The sequence below is a fragment of the Scedosporium apiospermum genome (genome assembly GCF_000732125.1).
Source record: "Scedosporium apiospermum strain IHEM 14462 chromosome Unknown SEQ_SAPIO_0088, whole genome shotgun sequence".
Taxonomy (NCBI): Eukaryota; Fungi; Ascomycota; class Sordariomycetes; order Microascales; family Microascaceae; genus Scedosporium; species Scedosporium apiospermum.
In genome coordinates, this window is record NW_015971789.1 from 432658 (window position 1) to 450775 (window position 18118).

Consider the following 18118-nt stretch of genomic DNA (forward strand, 5'->3'; position numbering starts at 1 on the left):
TTATTCTCGAAATCTCGAATCTGATCCACTTCTTCCACTTATTATAGCGGCATCCCACATTCTCCACTGCTCATCTCCCGCAATTTGACCTAACATAACATTTGCTCCTCTGACATCGGCTTCACTCCCCTTCCCTTCGCCAAGTACCGTCTCACGTCATCACCATGTCTGCCAACGCCGTCATCTCCTTCCACACCTTCACGCCCACCACAGAGACCTGGTCAGCCGCACTCGACCCTCTAACGCAAAACCCAAACGTCAAGGCCGTCTACTGGGGCCAGGCCCTCGAGGACCCCGAGAAATACGTCGTCGCCACCCATTGGTCCTCGAGCGAGGCTCTCGAGGCCTTTGCTTCCTCCGACGCTCTCGCGGGCCTGGCCGGCGTGGCGACCGGCGGCTCCGTGATCACCGCTCATGTATCGCTCGAGGGCTCTCCCGAGAAGGCACTGGATGTCCCGTGTACTGAGGTCTTGACGGCGTACGGGGTGGAACCTGCGTTTATCAGCCAGTGTCGTGATTTCATTGTAAAGCTTGATGCGGGAAAGTTGGTGGGCTATCATGGCTATGGACTCGGTGAGGTCCAGCAGGATATTGCCAAGGATAGTGCCGGCGAAAAGGGACCCGCTGTCATACTGATTATCGGCTGGGATAGCAAGGAGGCTCATTTGGAAGCCAAGGCGAAGCCTGGGCGTAAGTTCACGACCATGCAGTGCCTAGTGACATAGCGACAGGAGCACTAACATGGACCTCCCCAGCAATCGGTGAGAACATACAACTCATCAGGACTGCGAGGAAAGATCTCGACCTTGTATGTGCCGCTTCCAGCCTACAATGCCCCCAGATGACTTTCCAGCGACTAATGTGAATTACCCAGTATCACATCAACTTTGTTAGGCTATGAGTCTGCAATTGGCTTCTTGAGACGTAATGCCCAATAATTGCTCAGTAGCGCAGAAATGATGATATAGCAATAAAATTACAGAAGTCCTTGTTTGTAACGACGCCCGAATTGTGATGTATGCGGTATCTCTACATACTATAACAACCATAACGCATCACCACCTGCCCTCAGTTAGCGGAACGGAAGTATTGGACGCACCTCTCGACGATGGGTCATTGACCGACTGTAGCCGGCGACCAGCGTAGTGAAATGGCTATAGAAGCCCGAGTTTCTCCCTAGCTCTATCAAGTGCGGACCGCACTCCTTATCCCGTGGCGTCACCTAATTCTTCGTCATTAGCAGGCAGGCGGGGAAACGGGTCAGAATGTGCTCGGACGAGAAAGGGAAGCATCCTCGGTGGTGTGAATATTCATTATACACGGGAAAAGGGCACCGCAGCGATCGTTGGAGAGGGGGGAGGGGACATCGAGAAGAGAACATAGGCCAAAGTTGGGAAAGATTGGGCGTGAGACACACAGGACATTTAGGGACAAGGTACCACTAGTTCCGGGATAGGACGTTTGCATCCATCATGACGGTTGGAGAGTGGGTAACGCAAAGATAGTATAGTAAGCCAGAGTTTCGTGTAGGTGGCAAGGGCACAGGTGAGCGTGGAGGATGAAGCGAGCTCGTGAAGGAAGGAGAGAGATCAAGAAGTGCGGATAGTGAGACGAGATGAAGGAGACAGTGCGCTATTAGAAATATACCTCGAAAATTAGGAAACGAAGGAAGAAACAAAGAACCAGCTGAAAGACCGCAATTGACTATCTCGAAACCGACCAAACAGACCCTTTTTACCGTTTCTACGCCATTTGATGTTAGCATTTCCCTTCCCCCACACCCTTCCCTAAGGTTCGCCGAAAGGCAGATAGCGTCATCAAAACCCCGGTGGCATCGCGCTCTCCCTCTCCATCTAGTTGCCCTCGCCCGCCAATTTGGTGCACGTTTGCGGATTGGGCGAGGAGACCGAGGCATTCGCACCAGATGAAATGATGCCCGGGCACTAAAATACTGAACGATAAGTGAAAATAAAAGGAACCCGAAAGATAACAACGAAGAAGAAAATGGAAGTAGAAGCCGCCGTAGACCGTGATTGTAAATACGAATTAGTGGACCTCAATTTTCTCAGAATACACCAGTTTTATTTCTCGTAAGCATCATGGAAGAAACGTCGGGCTCGATCTTTGCTCGCTCGAAAGCCTTCTAGAAAGGCCGCCGCTCATCGGCGTGCTTGTTGTGGGTCTCGCCGAGGCGGTTGTAGAGGAGGTACAGGGCGATACGATTGCACTCCTCGGTACCAGTGATGGTGACGAGGCGCTCGTTGGTATTGTCCTGAGGCTCGTTGATCTTGATAACGCTGCCACTCATCTGGCGTATCTCGTTAATCTTCGATCCACCCTTGCCGATAATGGCGCCGACCATGTCGTTGGGGATGTAGATCTGTTGCGTCAGGGAACCGCCAGGCATGCCACCGTGCATGGGCTGGCCCTGGGGACCACCTGGACCAGGAGCCGCGGCGTGGGGAGCGGCGTGGATGGGGACATGGGGTGCAGCAGCACCGTACGCTCCAGCCTGGGGCCCGCTTCCGTAGTGGATGGGCATGGGAGGGGTATGATGGGCTGGGTGGGCCGGGTACTGTTGGGGATAGGGTCCAGGGGCCATATGATGCGCCCGGGCATCATGTCGCCTGCCATAGTGCTCCCTGTTGCCGTATCCTCCACTGGCGGGCTGGGGGCAGTAAGGCACAACTTGCATGCCGCCGGGGACTGCGCCAGCGGGCCCACCGCTCCTGGTGGCGTAGGCAGATGCTGCAGGGCCACCAAAACGTTCTTTCAGCTGCTCCAGGAGGGTACTGCCAACATAGTATGTTGCAATGTGAACAGCGTCGGCAACGCCCATGACAACAAGGGAGCGCTCGGAGGAAAGCGGGAGGCATGAATCAGACGCATTAAGACGGGCTCCAGAAGCTTCCTGAATTTCTCGAATGCGAGCGCCACCCTTTCCAATGATGGATCCGATGAGGATATGGGGAATCAGGAGGCGAAGCGGGTAGGTTTTCGAGGTCGACGACGAAGGCTCGTTCAGGTTTTCGTTGTTCAAGGTGCGGATAATAAGACCAAATGCCTGCCATCGGGTTAGCAGTCCGAACATGTAACTAGGCTATATACTCATCGGGTTAAGTTATACCTTTGCGACAGCGTCTACGACGCCACTAACGGTCAAAATGCGTTCAACAGCACCCTTCTGGTAGTCGCTGACGGTGCATTTGGCGCCAGACAATCTTCGAATGTTGGACACATTCTCGCCACCCTTTCCGATGATGGTCGCAGCTTCAGGGCTAGAAATAACAGCCCTAATATGAATCCAGGCGGTCTCGTCATTGGCATTGGCAGGAACACCACTAGACGGGCCCGGCGCCGGTGCCGTGGTGGTCGTCTTGCTATCGGTCGATTCGCCAGCGGTGCCCTCGGCCTGCTCCTCCGTGGCTACTCCGTTGGTCTTCTCGGCGGCGCTCTGGTCAGGCGAGGACCCGCCATTCTGGTCGGGCTGGGGCGCGAGCTCAATCTCCTCGTCGTGCTTAACGACCTTATCCAAAGCGGGGCGCTTCGCCTCGGGCTGCTCAGTGGCGCGAGAGGGCGACGAAGGCTCCTCGAGAGGCCGCTTCGCGGACTGCGTTGGTTGCGTTGGGGAGGCCGACATTGTTCTTGTATGATATAGCAGGGCTCCCAAAGCTAAAGACTGGTTGTTCTATAAACTTCACGATCTGAACCGTCGGTCTGATTGTTTGATCGGTTCGCAAACTCTAGCCGAGTTGAGGAAATTTATAACTCTTCTCTCTTCTTTTCTTGTATTCGGTATCTCTTAAAAAAAGTATGTACACCCTAGGAGTTGCCGTGAGGGATGGGTGGCTGTGATGAAATGAGGTGCCGAGACTGGGGAGACACACAGGGTCGGGAGAATCGGTGAAGTGGCTTGGTGATTTTGTCTTCTACGGTGAACGGAACGTCGAGTGAGGCAAGGGCCCAGTCCTTCGTGAATCTCGTGGGTCGGCGACGGTGAAGATGGATCCGGTGTCGGGGAGGAGAGAGAAATATGAGGGCGGAAGTAGTGGTTGGGGAGGAATGATGGTGAGAGAAGTGGATGATGCGGGCGTGGAGGAAGATGGAGGCGCTACAGGTGTCAAGTAGTCAAACCTTTGGCTTTGCCACTGCCTCCTAATTTAGGAAGTTATTCAAGCCCGTTTTCAATATCGCCCTGAACCTGAATAGTGAAGAAAGAAAAGAAAAAAGAGACGAGGGCAATTCGATGACGAGTCGCCCGAATTTGGGTGATAACTGATGAGGCGGCTTTTTTATGACGGGAAAGAAGGAGGGAGCAAATCGCTGTCGCAAGTTCCTTCCGAGTGCGAAACGAATCAGACAAGGGTACAAACGGGATCTGGGCAATAAATCGGGAAAGCGCAGGGGGAAATGAAAGAGACAAATGATGGAAACGCGGCTCCTTGATGGGTTGATCGGAGAAGGAGCGATGGATGGAAGGGGTTGATGGCGTCTCGGAAGAAGTTTGAAAACGGAGAGGAGGAAAGGGTTGAAACTTGTCCTCGCGGATCACCCCCAAATATTAGGTCAAAGGAGCTACCCTCGCACAAGGATGACTAGAAGGAGAACAGTGCGGATAAAGCCCGGAACGGGGAATCTGCTTCGTTTGACCGCCTACACGTGGTAGATTGGATGAAAATATGCACAGTATTATCAGGTCCGCACCGTTTATAGCTGACTAACTCGCACATGCTCCTGCTACTTTGGGAGCTCTGTCAAGGCACTTCAGAGGCTAGACTTTAATCCATTATCATCAAGGGAAGCCACTGGGGAAGCCGCAGAGATGGCAAGGATGACTAGAGGTTCAGGGAGCTCCTGCGATCTCTCGATGTTCTCCAGACCACACCTGCTCTCTTTTGCCTGATGGTCCGTCCACGCGGTCACATCCCATCCTTCCATACGATGCCCGCTTGGATGAGTGGCACTTGCCGGCAGTTGGGGATAAGCAATTTGCGCTGGCAACGCCATTGGTCAATTCCAACGCCCACTGGAGAAACACCGCTGGGGAGGACGCAGGCGCGTGAATCCTCGTCGCGTCACCGCCTTCCTATGCAAGGAATCCCCGCCAGAATCCCATCATCGCGAATCCCCACCGAGAAGACCATGACTGCACCAACTGCTACCTCGCCTCCAGTATCCCCGCCGGCCAAGAGAGTCAAGACCGACAATATTGCAAATATTAGCAATCCACCCACCGCAAACGACTCAGCCTCTCACAATCCCACAATGGAACAGATCCCCCCCCTCCTCATCAAGAAGCTGTCTGATAAGGCCCGCCTACCGACCCGCGGCTCAGCCTTTGCTGCTGGGTATGATATTTACGCTTCTAAGGACACCGTGATCCCCTCGAGGGGCAAGGCTCTCGTAGATACGGATATTAGCATGGCTATCCCAGCCGGTACATGTAAGAAGCCTTAGATGCCTTCCTTCGGCGAGCCCACAGTAACATTGCCAACGCTCATGTCTAACGGATTGTGCTCTAAGACGGCCGTATTGCGCCCCGATCCGGCCTCGCTTCGAAGCACTTCATCGACACCGGCGCAGGTGTCATTGATGCCGACTACCGTGGCCAGGTAAAGGTACTTCTCTTCAACCATGGCGAGGAGGACTTCCAGGTGAAGGAAGGTGACCGCATCGCCCAACTCGTCATTGAGCGCATTTGGAACCCCGAGGTCGTGGAAGTCCAGGAACTTGAGGAGAGCATTAGGGGTGCTGGAGGCTTCGGTAGCACTGGATAAGTGCTCCAAGGAAGAGGTAAAAAAAACAGAACAGGATGGGCTTTACTTATTTGGAGTGTAAGGAGTACAACGTGACTTCAATAGATATAAGTCAAAGGATAAATGTGACTTTAAATACAGGTTCGGATTCGGATTCTTCTATTGGACCTAGTTTAGAAATGCCTCCTCAGTTGTGACGTCTATATGCCATGCCAATTCATGAATGCACTTCAAATAATCCCCACAGAGCAATGCAATGCCACCACCATTTAAATTCTAATAGCCTTGAATTCTTGTGTAGGGTTCTGTAGACAAGACAAATTCCTCACGAGGCGTAGCTCCGAAGCTTTGGACCTAACAAGTTGAGATTGGTTTGCATCAGGGCCGTCGCCGATCTGTGCGTTCGCGGCCGGCTTCAATGCCGCTTTCATACTTTCTAAAGTTTTGGACAGAACTTGATGCATGCTTCCCACCACCTTCTCAGCGGCTCGTGCCAGCGGAAGGTCAAGAGCATCGACCGAATCCTCACTCACCCAAGAGGATACTCCCATCAAACCGGGAGTCTTGGAAACGGCCTCTCGCATTCTCACTACTGTCAGGGCACCAAACATGTCTCCGGTGCCACTGAAATAGCAGTCCATAGCAGGAAACTGGATCTTGAAAAGCCGGGCCTTGCGATCGGATGTCATGGTTGATCCCACGACACAGAGGTGGTCCGGGAATAAACCGGTGCTTTCTAGATTGACCGAAGTGATCATTACGTGCGGAATGCCGAATTTCTCGTGCATCGTCCTGATGGCTTGCTTCAGTGTTTCCATGTCGTTGATCTTTACTTCCGAGAGTACTCTTTAAAGAGGGAATAGGAAAAAGGAGAAGTTAGCGAAACATAACTCGTTTAAAGAAGTATCATGGGAACTTACTCGGCTTCGAACTGATTTGGCAAGATCAGGTCGGCGTACGGGATCAGGGACCGATAGGCTGGCACCACATCTTCTGCGACGTATAACCTACCGTTATCTCCCATGACAGGATCAAGAACCCAAAAGAAGGTACCCGGTGCTGACTCTGTCTTGCCCTGAAGCTCTTTGGCAATAGCGCCTACAGCGTTCACGGCTGCAGCTCCAGGTATATACCCCGTGAGCATCATATCAAACTCGTCTAGGTATGACTGTTTGAGGCCGTTGTACAGGTCGGTAATCTCCTCGGCCGACACTCTCGAGCCTTTCCATTGGCCGTACCCAGTGTGGTTGCCTTTCACCGCTACAGTTAGCCAAAAGATGGACCCTCTGACCCTCGCGAGCTGGCTGTTTTACATACTGAACTGGACTGTGTTCAACGCCGAAACTTCACAGCCAAGTGACTGAAGGACGAAGACGGCAATCTTATTTCCGACGTTCCTAGAAGTCCAGTATTACCAAATTTGGCCTTTCGAAGTGATACATAGCATGGTTGAAAGTCTTGAGGGAGCCCACTAACCCAGACACCACCTGTTAGATGCATTAGTATATGGATGTCGTTGGATATTGGTATCACGACTGGCATATTCTTACATGGCTAGCAACCGCAAGCACACGGGTTTCCGGGACGGGGAAGTCTTCCACCATCGAATGGATCTATACAGAATCAAGCGGGGGTTCTAGAGCGGAATATTCGATAATCTTAGAGAGGGATGTGTGAAGTCTGGCCAAGTCCCGCGGCTGGGTGCTACGGCCCCCACCTGAGTACGAGAATCGAAAGAGTAAAAAATCCCGAGTCGTGGGTTTCTCGTTATTCACAAGTCATAACAGCCAAAGGACCGAACCTCAGTTTGAACCAGATCTAGATCGAGGCTCTCTAGCGCATATTCACGGCAGTCTACGAAAGTAATTTATGGCCGAGGCTTGGGGTTGAGAGTCATCGATAAATCCCCACGCATCTCCGGTGTTTGTGGATTTCAAATTCAAATTGTTAGTGCGTCCAGCCACAATATGCTCACACACTATCACCGTCTTTGGAGTGTTGATGCCTTAGGTAAGCAGTAGCGGCGAAATCGGACACCTTGACTCCTCGTAACGTCTTCATGAAAGTGTTACCTTGTCGACTCAAGACCACATTTCATGGAATATCATAACCATCTAGGCGTATTCATTCGGGTATTCATCAAGAATCTTGACAACATGCAGATGCCAGTCACCATCCCACCAGCGCACGAGAAAAGCGCGACAGCGTATTCCCAATAGCTCGGATACCCTCCCGATGCCTCTCAGTCGATCACAACTGTTTCTCCGTTGTCTTTGATGAGAATATTCGCTGTACCTTCTTTAGGAATTAAATGTGATGCTTATCCTGGTAGATTTTCGTTGCAAGTCTGCGTGCGTGAAAACGGCTTCATGATTGCGGAGGACGGTAGGTAGCACACGCCCGTAGTACTCGGTCTTGCGGTGCGTTGGGTTATTGTGCAGATACTTTTATACCATGGCATCCAGCATCTGCTGCTCTGTGTCGAGTGGACCCGCAGGCACCTCAGGGCGATCTCCATTGTCGAAATCAGCGGTCCAGAACATGGAATTGTCGAACTGCCGCCTTCCAATCATTCCAAAATATCCGGGTGGAGGTAGTTGGCGTAATTGTTCGAAGTGACGTCGAAGTTTATTCGGACACAGCCAGCTTCGCTTCCCTGTCCATAGATGCCCAACAAGACCCAAGACAATTTCCGTCGACACTCTCCATGACGATGTGGCTCGTTGGCTTCTTGTGTTCCTTATGCCGGGTCGTAAAGAGAGCGTAAACGTTAGGTACAGGCACAGTCGGGACCCCCTTGACAAATACCATATTCCGGCCCTCAGACAAGCTTACACCTAAGCCATACTTGACAAGGTAGAGGGGCAGGCAGAGTGGCGGCGTCCGCGTAGAAAGGAAGCGGGCAGGGGTCGACCGTAGCGCGGGAAAAGATGCAAGTGCATATGAGCTGGAAAACAGGAGTGGCTGTGATTCGAAATGTCTAGGGCCATGATTGGAGATTCAGAATACACATTCCCATCGGGGGGGAAGCACTTGAGGCTCCTCCCCCTTAGAACATCACATGGCATTCCGTAAATTGTATCTGGCACCTGACTAACAGCTGAAAGTCAAGCGGCAGGACTTTTTGATCCTCGCTGAGCCGAGCCGCCAATACAAACCTCACAAGAGTAGGAAGAGACAGGAAGGAATCGAGTCCTTGTGGGTTGGGTATTGTTTCATTGAAAAGTATCATTATCTTATTTTTGTCCCGCCATCACATCCTCCAATATCTACCATTTTGTAGTAAAAAAAATGTTCTTGGTGTCTTGGTCTCATAACAAGCGCTGCATTTTTCTAGCTCTCCTCGTCGCCAATCTATATGCATTATTAGCAATGAGCTCAATGTTGTACAAATAGTATTACGTATCAGGGGAAAACAAACCTTTGGTGCAAGGTAGAACCGCAAGTAACTGGTGCCGGAGAGGTTGTACTCGACAAGAAGTGGGACTTCATTAGAGAGGCAAATCTTGACGTGGGGAGAGAGGGCGGAGGCCTTGCAAAAGTTGACGAGGTACTTGAGGGAGAAGGTGAGAGAAACAGGCTCGGTCAGCTCGATGTTAACGTTCTGTTCCGGCTTGTCAACGTTGGTGTGGCTGCGGAGGGTGACGGATCCATTGCCGATGTCGCCGGCGCTGGAGAACTTGATTCCGTCCTTGCTGGCATCGAGGGTGACTAGGTTCAGAAGGGCGTGTTAGTATAGTCGAGCGAAGCAGATATGGGCCAAATTATTAGAGGGAAAAGAGATGCATACCAGAGTCCGACATGGCCATCAAATCTGTGCAGATCCTCCGGAATTCGTTGGAGGGCATGGAGATAGTAGCAGCGTACTCGGTTTCGGGGATGCCAAGGTGCTCTTGGTCAATGTCCATGAGCTTCAGGTCGTATTCGCTGATACGATCATTCTCGCTGCTCTCGAATACGAGGTTGAGCGCGTCGGCGTCATCATCGGCCTTGACAGTGAGGATATCCTCATTCTGAGCAGCACGCAGAACCCTGGTGAGGGAGCTGAGGTTAACGCCGAGGGCAATGTTGCGGTCGCATCGGTAGGGAGAGAAGGCTTCGGCCTTGAGCATCATGGAAACGAGAGCAACGTGACTGTTATCCATGGCCTGGAGAGCAATTCCAGAATCGTTGCAATCGAAGTTGCAATCTTGGACGAGATCCTTGATGGCATCAACCACCTTTTTCAGGACATTAGCCTGTTCCAATCGTGCCTCAAGCATTTCTGTCACCAAGAAAGTTAGAATCCCAGGTCAGAAAAGGGGGGGCATATGAGAGTTGGAGAGCGTGGAGGTGCTCTGAGAGAAACATCGAGAAACATACTGTCTGTGTCTGGTCAAAGGAGGGGTTGGATAGGTAGGGTTTTGAGGGGCCAGGTGGAGAAGACAGGCAGTCAGAGCTGGGTTCTAGCTATGGGAGTATAAGATGAGGGACAGGCTGGAAGAGTAGTGGAAATGATGGTGAAGATGAGGATGATAGCGGAGGAGCAATTGACGTCCAAAAATACTTGAGGAGCTGAAGGAGGGGTGCGGGAACCACGCGAAGACGCGTCAAAGTCTATTCAATTAAACGCACAACGCGGGGCTACAGAGCGTGTCAGCCTGCCCTACGCACCAATTTCATCCCTTTGCTGCACGGACGCTAACTGGCATACTTAGTCATCACACTACTGCCTGACTTGAAGATATCCCTGCCCTGGGCTGGGCAATTTCACATGCTCTGGGAGTAACTCAATTGTAGCTCTCACCATTGCTCTGACATCTGTTTTGCGAAAGCCGGGAGATAGTTATCCAGTGATGTGATGAGATAGCTGGGTTCCAACCAGCAATCGGATATCCCGTCGAGGATAGTGCCTGACTTCTCAGACTTGCCCGTAACTTCGTTGGCCCTGGGGTAGATAGTATGAAGCTTAACACCTAGGGAGACCTCGAAGAGCCAACAGTCCCGAAGAGAAACGGCAACATCGATCCGCATACGAATACGGCGTGCTATAATCAAGTCGAGAATGCGTATTCCTATATCCTTCCATAATGGTAGCGCTGCCTTGACGAGTGCCGTCTAATGATTTTGAACAAGAACGTTGGAGTCGGCAGGCGCAATTTAAGTTTCCCTCGGATGGGGGGACGTGAGCTCTCGTGATCGTGTTGACCAAAGAGAAAGGGTATAATAGCGTGCCATCGAGGAGGGACGATCAGCAACATGTCGATATTCTGCTGCCTAGCGCACATGGGTCTTCTTCATCCTAGATGAATGCCATTGAGGCACGCAGGAGAAATAAATGGGAAAAGAGATGATACGGTGTGGTCAATCAAGAGTGGTCGGGTTCCCATCAAGAGCTCCCTTAAGTCAATTGAAGAGATGCTGGAAATCGGAATCGTGTTCGGGTTCGAGGTGTGATTACGTACTAACAAACATGTGGACGGTCAAGCTTTAATACAAAGTACCTCGTCCGGGAGGTCTCCGAAGTGATCCCTCGAAAAGCTCCGCGGGCCGGGAGGGGTCAAGCGGTTGGATGTTGGATGGATAGCCCCGTAGAATACTCCGTACGTTCATTCGACAATTGATAGCGGTGTGCCGCAATTTTTTCGTTTTTTATTATCGTTCACGGCGATTTCGCTGGAGCTCTTCATCTTGAGATGGAACGATGGGCCAATGTGGTGACAGTCGATTGCAAGCAGAAATTCGAACATCGAATGTTGATCGGAGAGTGGGTCCCCAATACGAATACGAACGGCCTGTCATTGGCCGGTTCCCCTGACCCTATTCGACCGCCGCGGAACCAAAAAATCCAAAGTGCTGCGCTGATCTGTCGGGACTGGAGGACTGGACTGGACTGGACTGGGAAGCTACCACTCCTTTGTAACTTGCTGCCTGCCAATTGTCCAATTCCTCTAGACAGTGCGCCTGGGAAAAGCTCAATTGCTTGCACCCAAGTGCCTGGACTTGGCAGTGGCACGTCACCATTCAATCAGGGACCTCACCTCACCCAACAGTTTGAAGTACCATTTGGCTAGACTTCTTCCTCACGTCAATAATTTTGTTCGATATTAAATTCTCCCTTTCCCCCCCATTGCCGCACTCCCAATCGCAGCCTCTTCTCCTATCTTTCGTCCTCAACCACTCCGGCCTTGCCTTTCTATGATGAATTGTCGATAGGAAACGCCATTGACCTAATTTCGACTGCCTATCTTCCCTTTATCACCATGGGTGTTTTCCAACAGGCTGTGGAGCCTCTCCACGAGGCCTTCCAACAGCTGGGAACCTACTCCCAGGTCGGAGTGGTGTTTGCTAGCATCGTCGTTGTCTCCGTTGTCCTCAACGTCGTGAAGCAGGTGCTCTTCAAAAATCCCAATGAACCTCCAGTAGTCTTCCATCTGTTCCCGTTCTTCGGAAGCACCGTCGAATACGGAATTGATCCTCCCCGGTTCTTTAAGAAGATGCGAGCGAAGGTTGGTGCTGATCGCGACACGTGCGCCAAGTATTTGATTTTCCTGGCGCCGTCCTGCTAATTCTTTCATTCTCAGCATGGCGATGTTTTCACCTTCATTCTCCTCGGCAAGAAGACGACCGTATGCGTCGGCCCCAAGGGCAACGACTTCATTCTCAACGGCAAACTTCGCGACGTGAGCGCCGAAGAGATCTACACCGTCCTTACCACTCCTGTTTTCGGCAAGGATGTTGTCTACGACTGCCCCAATGCCAAGCTCATGGAACAGAAGAAGGTATGGCATGCCCAATATTGCGGCGGATTGATGCATTTTATTATTATTTCCCCTTTTATTTCTTGGAATCATATTAACCCGACGCGTTGCAGTTCATGAAAGCCTCTCTCACCACCGAGGCCTTCCGCAGCTACACCCCCATCATCAGCGATGAGGTCCAGTCCTACTTCAAGAGAAACCCGCTTTTCAAGGGCAAGTCGGGCGTCATGAACGTCGCCACTGTCATGGCCCAGCTTACCATCTTCACCGCTTCGCACAGTCTCCAGGGCAAGGAAATCCGTGATCAGTTCGACGAATCTCTCGCTGACCTCTACCACGACCTCGACATGGGCTTCACGCCGATCAACTTCATCCTTCACTGGGCTCCTCTCCCCTGGAACAAGAGACGCGATCGCGCCCAGCGAACCGTTGCTAAGATCTACATGGACACTGTCAAGAGGCGAAGGAAGGAGGGTCGCACCGAAGGCCTCGATGTCATGAGCCGCCTGATGACCGCCACTTACAAGAATGGTGTTGACGTCCCCGACCACGAGATTGCCCACATGATGATTGCCCTTCTGATGGCTGGACAGCACTCCTCGTCTTCTACCAGTGCCTGGATCATGCTTCGCCTTGCCCAGAACCCTCACATTATGGAAGAGCTTTACGAGGAGCAAGTTCGCGTCCTAGGTGCTGACCTGCCGCCGATCAAGTACGAGGACTTGGCGAAGCTCCCTCTCAGCCAGGCCATCATCAAGGAGACGCTCCGCATGCACGCCCCTATCCACTCCATCATGAGGGCCGTCAAGAGCCCCATGCCCGTACCTGGAACTAAATACGTCATCCCAACGAGCCACACTCTTCTCTCTGCCCCCGGTGTTTCCGGCAACGACCCCCAGTACTTCCCCAACCCCGAGGTCTGGGATCCGCACCGATGGGAGAAGGACTCGCCCAACGCGCCCACGATCCTTCGCCAAGAGATTGATGAGGACGAGGAAAAGATCGCCTACGGCTACGGTCTCGTTAGCAAGGGCGCGGCATCCCCCTACCTTCCCTTCGGCGCTGGTAGGCATCGATGCATTGGCGAGCACTTCGCCAACCTCCAGCTCCAGACTATTATCGCCAACATGGTTAGGCTGTTCAAGTTCAGGAATGTCGACGGCAGCAATAACATTACTGGCACGGATTACCAGTCTCTCTTCTCGCGTCCCCTCGAGCCCAGCAACATTTACTGGGAGCGACGCGACCAGGCGTAAGCGAGATGATGGGAACGATGAAGGAAATTACGCGATGAGCTGTAATAGCATGTACATACTAAAGACATGATGTGGATTCTGGATTTGGCCGGTGTTGGTCTTTGCTTTTCACTTTTTGACTGTTGCCTTGTCCACCTTGAGGGATGAGATGGAGAGAGCGACGCTCCCATTGAGAAGTGGGATAGACCAAATTGGGCTGGGACGCGGAAAGGGCCTCCAGAGATGATTTCAAATTTTCTGAAATGCGGGAACTAAAAAAAAAACCGAAGATAATTAATGCGCTATAATATTTACTAATTTTACCAAGCTACGCTTCCTCAACTGAAAGACATTGACCCAACGTGAGCGCTCATAAGATCCTGCATCTCCCTCGGAGCTTCTGCGATATCAACGAACAATGTAAAGCACTAATCAAACAATCTCGTTGCAAGCGTCGGAACCGTCGTCGTTATGCTTCCGCTTTAGGAGCGGAGGTTTCTTTCGCCACAACACCTTCTCTCTCATCGGGATTGATCTCGTCGTTTTTCGGAGGAACCGACGGTGGAGATGAATCGGTAGCACCTGTAGTTTCGGACGGGCCAGCCGGCTCCGACTTGGCCGTGCCCGCATCTCCCTGCACAACTGCCGCTTCCGGCTCAGTAACTTCGTTAGCAGCAACGGGTTCCCCCTCGGTGCCGTGTTCGGCGGTCTTTCCTCCCTGACCGCAAGAAGGACCTGTTCCGTTCCCTTGTTGAGCGGTGTGTTCCGGGGCCTTGGTACCATCCCGGACCTTTGACCGTTCTTTTTCGGCCCACGAAAGGAAGAGCGAGACATCCTTCGCAACCTGCCCAGGCACCGCCTTCGCCTGCACCCAAAGCGGCAGCACACCCTTGGCATCCGACGCCGTCGCCATGACCCACTCGATCTCTCCCGACTCCAACTTCCTCACCCTCTCGACGCTCGTGTAAGCCCCCGCAACAGGGCCTTTCTCCTTGGACAGCACGGCCTCCGGCGCATTCGCAAAATCGTTGATAGCAATGGACACGACGACGAATTCCTTCGCATCCTCTCCGGCAGCCGAAGCCGTCATCTGCAACACGGCAAAGACGCGGTTCTTCAGCGGCCCGGCGAGGGCATGCTTCGACTCGTGCACCTTCAACGTAAAGTCCCGCCAGACGACACCTCCCTCCTCTGCCTCGACCCCCGAACAATCCCACTCGAGCGGCGTGTGAATGCTCCGGATGTTGGGTGTGAAGTCCTCCTCGGCCTCGGCATGGCGGACTTTCAGGGCATCCACGAACTCATCCCAGCTCGCCGTGCCCCTGCGCGCGGCGTCCTCGTGCACGCTCCGCCGACAGGCCCAGATTTCCGGGCGGAGTTTTGTTGCTTGCTCGTGGCTGTGGGCGAGGTGGCTGCGGGCCATGATGAGCTCGAGTTCGGTGGTGGGGATGGTGCGTTCGAGGATGTCGACGCTGGCAGTCGAGTCTGGGTAGGTTTTTGTCCCTTTTGATTTCCAGGGGGAAGATGGTTCTGAGGTTGTGTTGCCCCGCGGGGATATGGTATCTAGGAACGGGACGGCCTCTTGGAGGATTGTGATGAGGAAGGGGGCGAGGTCGTCGGAGGTTACGCCTGGAGGGGGGATGTCTGTTAGGGGGAGGCCCCAAAGGCGGATGAGGGGTCCGAGTTGGTGGAGGGACATGGTGATGTTTTTGTATTGATGTATGTATGAGACTGTATTGATGATGGATAGATAGGGATAGGATTGGTATCGATTCTAGTCTTGCAGTAGTGACGGAAAAGTGGTGTTCGACTTGAGGTGTGTGAGTTCAATGTTGTTGAAGAAGTCGAGGTTTGGAGGTTTAAGAGGTTGCCGAGTTGGCTGCGAGACTTGGAAGGTTTCAACAAAAGGTGACTTCAACTGATTAATCAACGGAATCATAATATATGCTTCTCGCTCGAAGACCTCGATAAATTTCTAATAATGTCCAGTTATCAATCATTCGGGCAATGATGTCAGTTCATCGATGTAGAGTTAAGACACTGCCTTAAAGATATGGCAAGCTTGAGGACCGAAGTCGTCACCACCCGCCCTTATAATGCAAAACCAAGACATCAACGTCCGAGAGAGCCGATCCCAAACAAGCAAGCATATTGATCAATTGATCAATTACGTCTGAAGTTTCATTCTACCTCCATCGGCAAAACTAGAACATGTTTTGTTTGGGGAAGAAACTGTTTCGTTCGATGTCCTTGCGCCGATCATTCTTTGCGCGAGATCAAAGACAACTCCGCCCTGTGGTTGCAACGGCCCCCGCGCCGGGACCCCCGGCTTCCCTTGCCACGTAAGTGTGGCTGCTGTGGTTAAACTTTACGAAGGAAAGATGGAGGGGGATATCTTGAAGTTTGAAGCAGGATCTGGTTTGGACGGTCATCATGGCATGAGGTCTGTAGATCACTAGATTTGATCAATGGTTGGGCAGGGTCTGATCTCGTCCCTCCTCCACGACTTGAATAGTCTGAACATTGGCCCCTTGATTTGTGAGACGAAACAATGCATTTGCCTCCTTGAGATAGAGATTCTGCATTGAATTCCTGCTACATAGCAAATGCGCAGCCGGCCACCATGTGAATGTGAGACCGCTAATTAGATGGGCTCCTACTGGCAGAAGGAGGGCTGAACATCATAGCGACAAAACCTGGGTATTTTCGTATATTCATGCATTTTGCTTCCAAAGAAGAAGAAAGAAGAGAAAAATTAGGCTGCTAGGTGCAGGGGCAAAGCTGTCCCTAATCGTCAATCTCCCTCCCAAAATCCACCAGCCGTAACCTCGTAGCGTCCCTCGGGTGAAACTGCGCAACCTTCGCCCTCACAAGGAACCGCGCCGCAGAAGACTCCTTCTCAATCGCCACATACGACGCTGCCGTATCCCCCTTAGCCTCAATTAAGTTATTCAACAAGTCCTGCGTCAACTTCTTCATCTCTGTCGCCGCCGCCACCTTCTCATCCCATTCCCGAACACTCCCCGACTGCTCGCCTCCTCCCCAGAGCTCGTCCAACCGTCTCTGCCTCTTATCCTCATCCTGCTTCGCCTTCTTCGGCCTCCCCCGCGCGTCGAACCCACCGGCGAGATCCACCTCGTCGACATCCATCATGTCCCCGACGACAGGACCCCCCAGTTCTTCAGCCGCCAGAAGCGGCGCCAGCCTCTCCTCGACGAAGTTCTTGAACGCTCTAAACAGACGCGCCGTTTCCCTATCATAGTGCTTCTTTTGGTCGCGTAGCTCGTCGATGCGCTTCCTCGCGATCTCCTCGGGTGACACCTCTGTCGCGTTCTCCTCGCCCTTCTTCAACGATTCGATCCGCTCCTTGAGCGCCTGCGACAGCGCTTCCTGGTCCTCGAGATCCGCCCGGCTTTGCGCCAACTGCCTCTTGGCATCTGTGAGTGTCGTCTGCTGCGACTCGAGGTATGCGCGTGATTCGAGGATGGTCTGGTGAGTTTTCCGTAGGGCTAATAGGGCTGGGAGCACCGAATCTGGGAAGGGGAGGTAGGGTTCGGACCGCGCGACGTCATCGAAAGCTTGCTTCATCACGGTTAGGGTCGCGGTGGGGGATTGGGTGATCTCTGGTCGGGATATCGCATTGGTTCGGAGCTGGTCTTGGGTTTAGCGGGAGACAAGGAAGGGGGAGAGTATCATAGAGTTTTGGCAGATCTAGCTCGGGCTTGCGTACCATTTCTAGTTGCTCCTCGTGCTCTTGGATTTGTTTCTGGAGCTCTTTGAGCGAGTAATCCAAGTTTCGCTTGTAAAGCTCACTGCGGACGTCGCCGCGCTGCTCCCGCGCGCTCATTGCCCCGATTTAATTGGAGAAAAGGGGAGTAGGGAGTCTTGCTTTGGGTAGTAAGTATAATAGTGACGCGTGAAAGTTGTGCGATCGACGAGGAAATATTGATCCGAAGAATAAATCAGGCATCACAAATACTTGTAGTGGGGGAGATCATGACGGGTTTACGCAGGTACAGGTTGAGCACCAATAGGCTGGCGGTGGTCAATTGTACCTGGCATTCAAGCCACTACCAAGTCTAGGCACGAGAGACAGAGCACTGCAATGTCCTTCGTCACGGCCAAACATGCAAAAGCCTCGAGAAGCAAAGTCGACCATTTGTCTATAGGACGAGACGAGCAAGACCCGAAGGGAACTGCGTAGCTCATTTTTGCGTAGGCCCTAGAATCTTGGGGGAAAGAACGTCACAAAGGTATTGCTTTTCTCACTGACTTGCAGACTGCAATTGCGAAATACCAGATCTGATGTATCGCAAGACCAGCGCGTCCCCAAAACGGGCGAGGCCTAATATGGCATCAATGGCACACTGAGTCTCTGGATCATGGC

The 18118-nt window shown here is 52.4% G+C and overlaps 7 protein-coding genes and 1 pseudogene across 7 annotated transcripts; 3 read left to right on the forward strand and 5 right to left on the reverse strand.

The window, feature by feature from the left end:
• Positions 1-164: 164 nt before the first annotated feature.
• On the forward strand, positions 165-901 carry SAPIO_CDS3140 (Uncharacterized protein; the record flags this gene model as incomplete). The annotated part of the gene is made up of 3 exons (XM_016786000.1): positions 165-690; positions 756-808; positions 875-901. 3 exons carry the CDS (start codon positions 165-167, stop codon positions 899-901), a joined length of 606 nt encoding a protein of 201 aa, XP_016644006.1.
• A 1242-nt stretch (positions 902-2143) lies between these two features.
• On the reverse strand, positions 2144-3640 carry SAPIO_CDS3141 (uncharacterized protein; the record flags this gene model as incomplete). The annotated part of the gene is made up of 2 exons (XM_016786001.1): positions 2144-3064; positions 3128-3640. The coding sequence occupies 2 exons, from the start codon at positions 3638-3640 to the stop codon at positions 2144-2146; spliced, it is 1434 nt and encodes a 477-aa protein (XP_016644007.1).
• A 1448-nt stretch (positions 3641-5088) lies between these two features.
• SAPIO_CDS3142 (DUTP diphosphatase) lies at positions 5089-5777 on the forward strand (the record flags this gene model as incomplete). The annotated part of the gene is made up of 2 exons (XM_016786002.1): positions 5089-5443; positions 5524-5777. The coding sequence occupies 2 exons, from the start codon at positions 5089-5091 to the stop codon at positions 5775-5777; spliced, it is 609 nt and encodes a 202-aa protein (XP_016644008.1).
• A 248-nt stretch (positions 5778-6025) lies between these two features.
• SAPIO_CDS3143 (uncharacterized protein) lies at positions 6026-7360 on the reverse strand (the record flags this gene model as incomplete). The annotated part of the gene is made up of 5 exons (XM_016786003.1): positions 6026-6602; positions 6677-7007; positions 7074-7153; positions 7233-7243; positions 7307-7360. The coding sequence occupies 5 exons, from the start codon at positions 7358-7360 to the stop codon at positions 6026-6028; spliced, it is 1053 nt and encodes a 350-aa protein (XP_016644009.1).
• Positions 7361-9089: 1729 nt separating this feature from the next.
• SAPIO_CDS3144 (Proliferating cell nuclear antigen) lies at positions 9090-10018 on the reverse strand (the record flags this gene model as incomplete). The annotated part of the gene is made up of 3 exons (XM_016786004.1): positions 9090-9110; positions 9178-9467; positions 9547-10018. The coding sequence occupies 3 exons, from the start codon at positions 10016-10018 to the stop codon at positions 9090-9092; spliced, it is 783 nt and encodes a 260-aa protein (XP_016644010.1).
• Positions 10019-11998: 1980 nt separating this feature from the next.
• SAPIO_CDS3145 (Eburicol 14-alpha-demethylase) lies at positions 11999-13752 on the forward strand (the record flags this gene model as incomplete). Its single annotated transcript, XM_016786005.1, has 3 exons — positions 11999-12244; positions 12320-12517; positions 12610-13752. The coding sequence occupies 3 exons, from the start codon at positions 11999-12001 to the stop codon at positions 13750-13752; spliced, it is 1587 nt and encodes a 528-aa protein (XP_016644011.1).
• A 448-nt stretch (positions 13753-14200) lies between these two features.
• Positions 14201-15430, reverse strand: SAPIO_CDS3146 (annotated as a pseudogene; the record flags this gene model as incomplete).
• A 1088-nt stretch (positions 15431-16518) lies between these two features.
• Positions 16519-17578, reverse strand: SAPIO_CDS3147 (Uncharacterized protein; the record flags this gene model as incomplete). Its single annotated transcript, XM_016786006.1, has 2 exons — positions 16519-17382; positions 17462-17578. The coding sequence occupies 2 exons, from the start codon at positions 17576-17578 to the stop codon at positions 16519-16521; spliced, it is 981 nt and encodes a 326-aa protein (XP_016644012.1).
• Between the last annotated feature and the right edge of the window lie 540 nt (positions 17579-18118).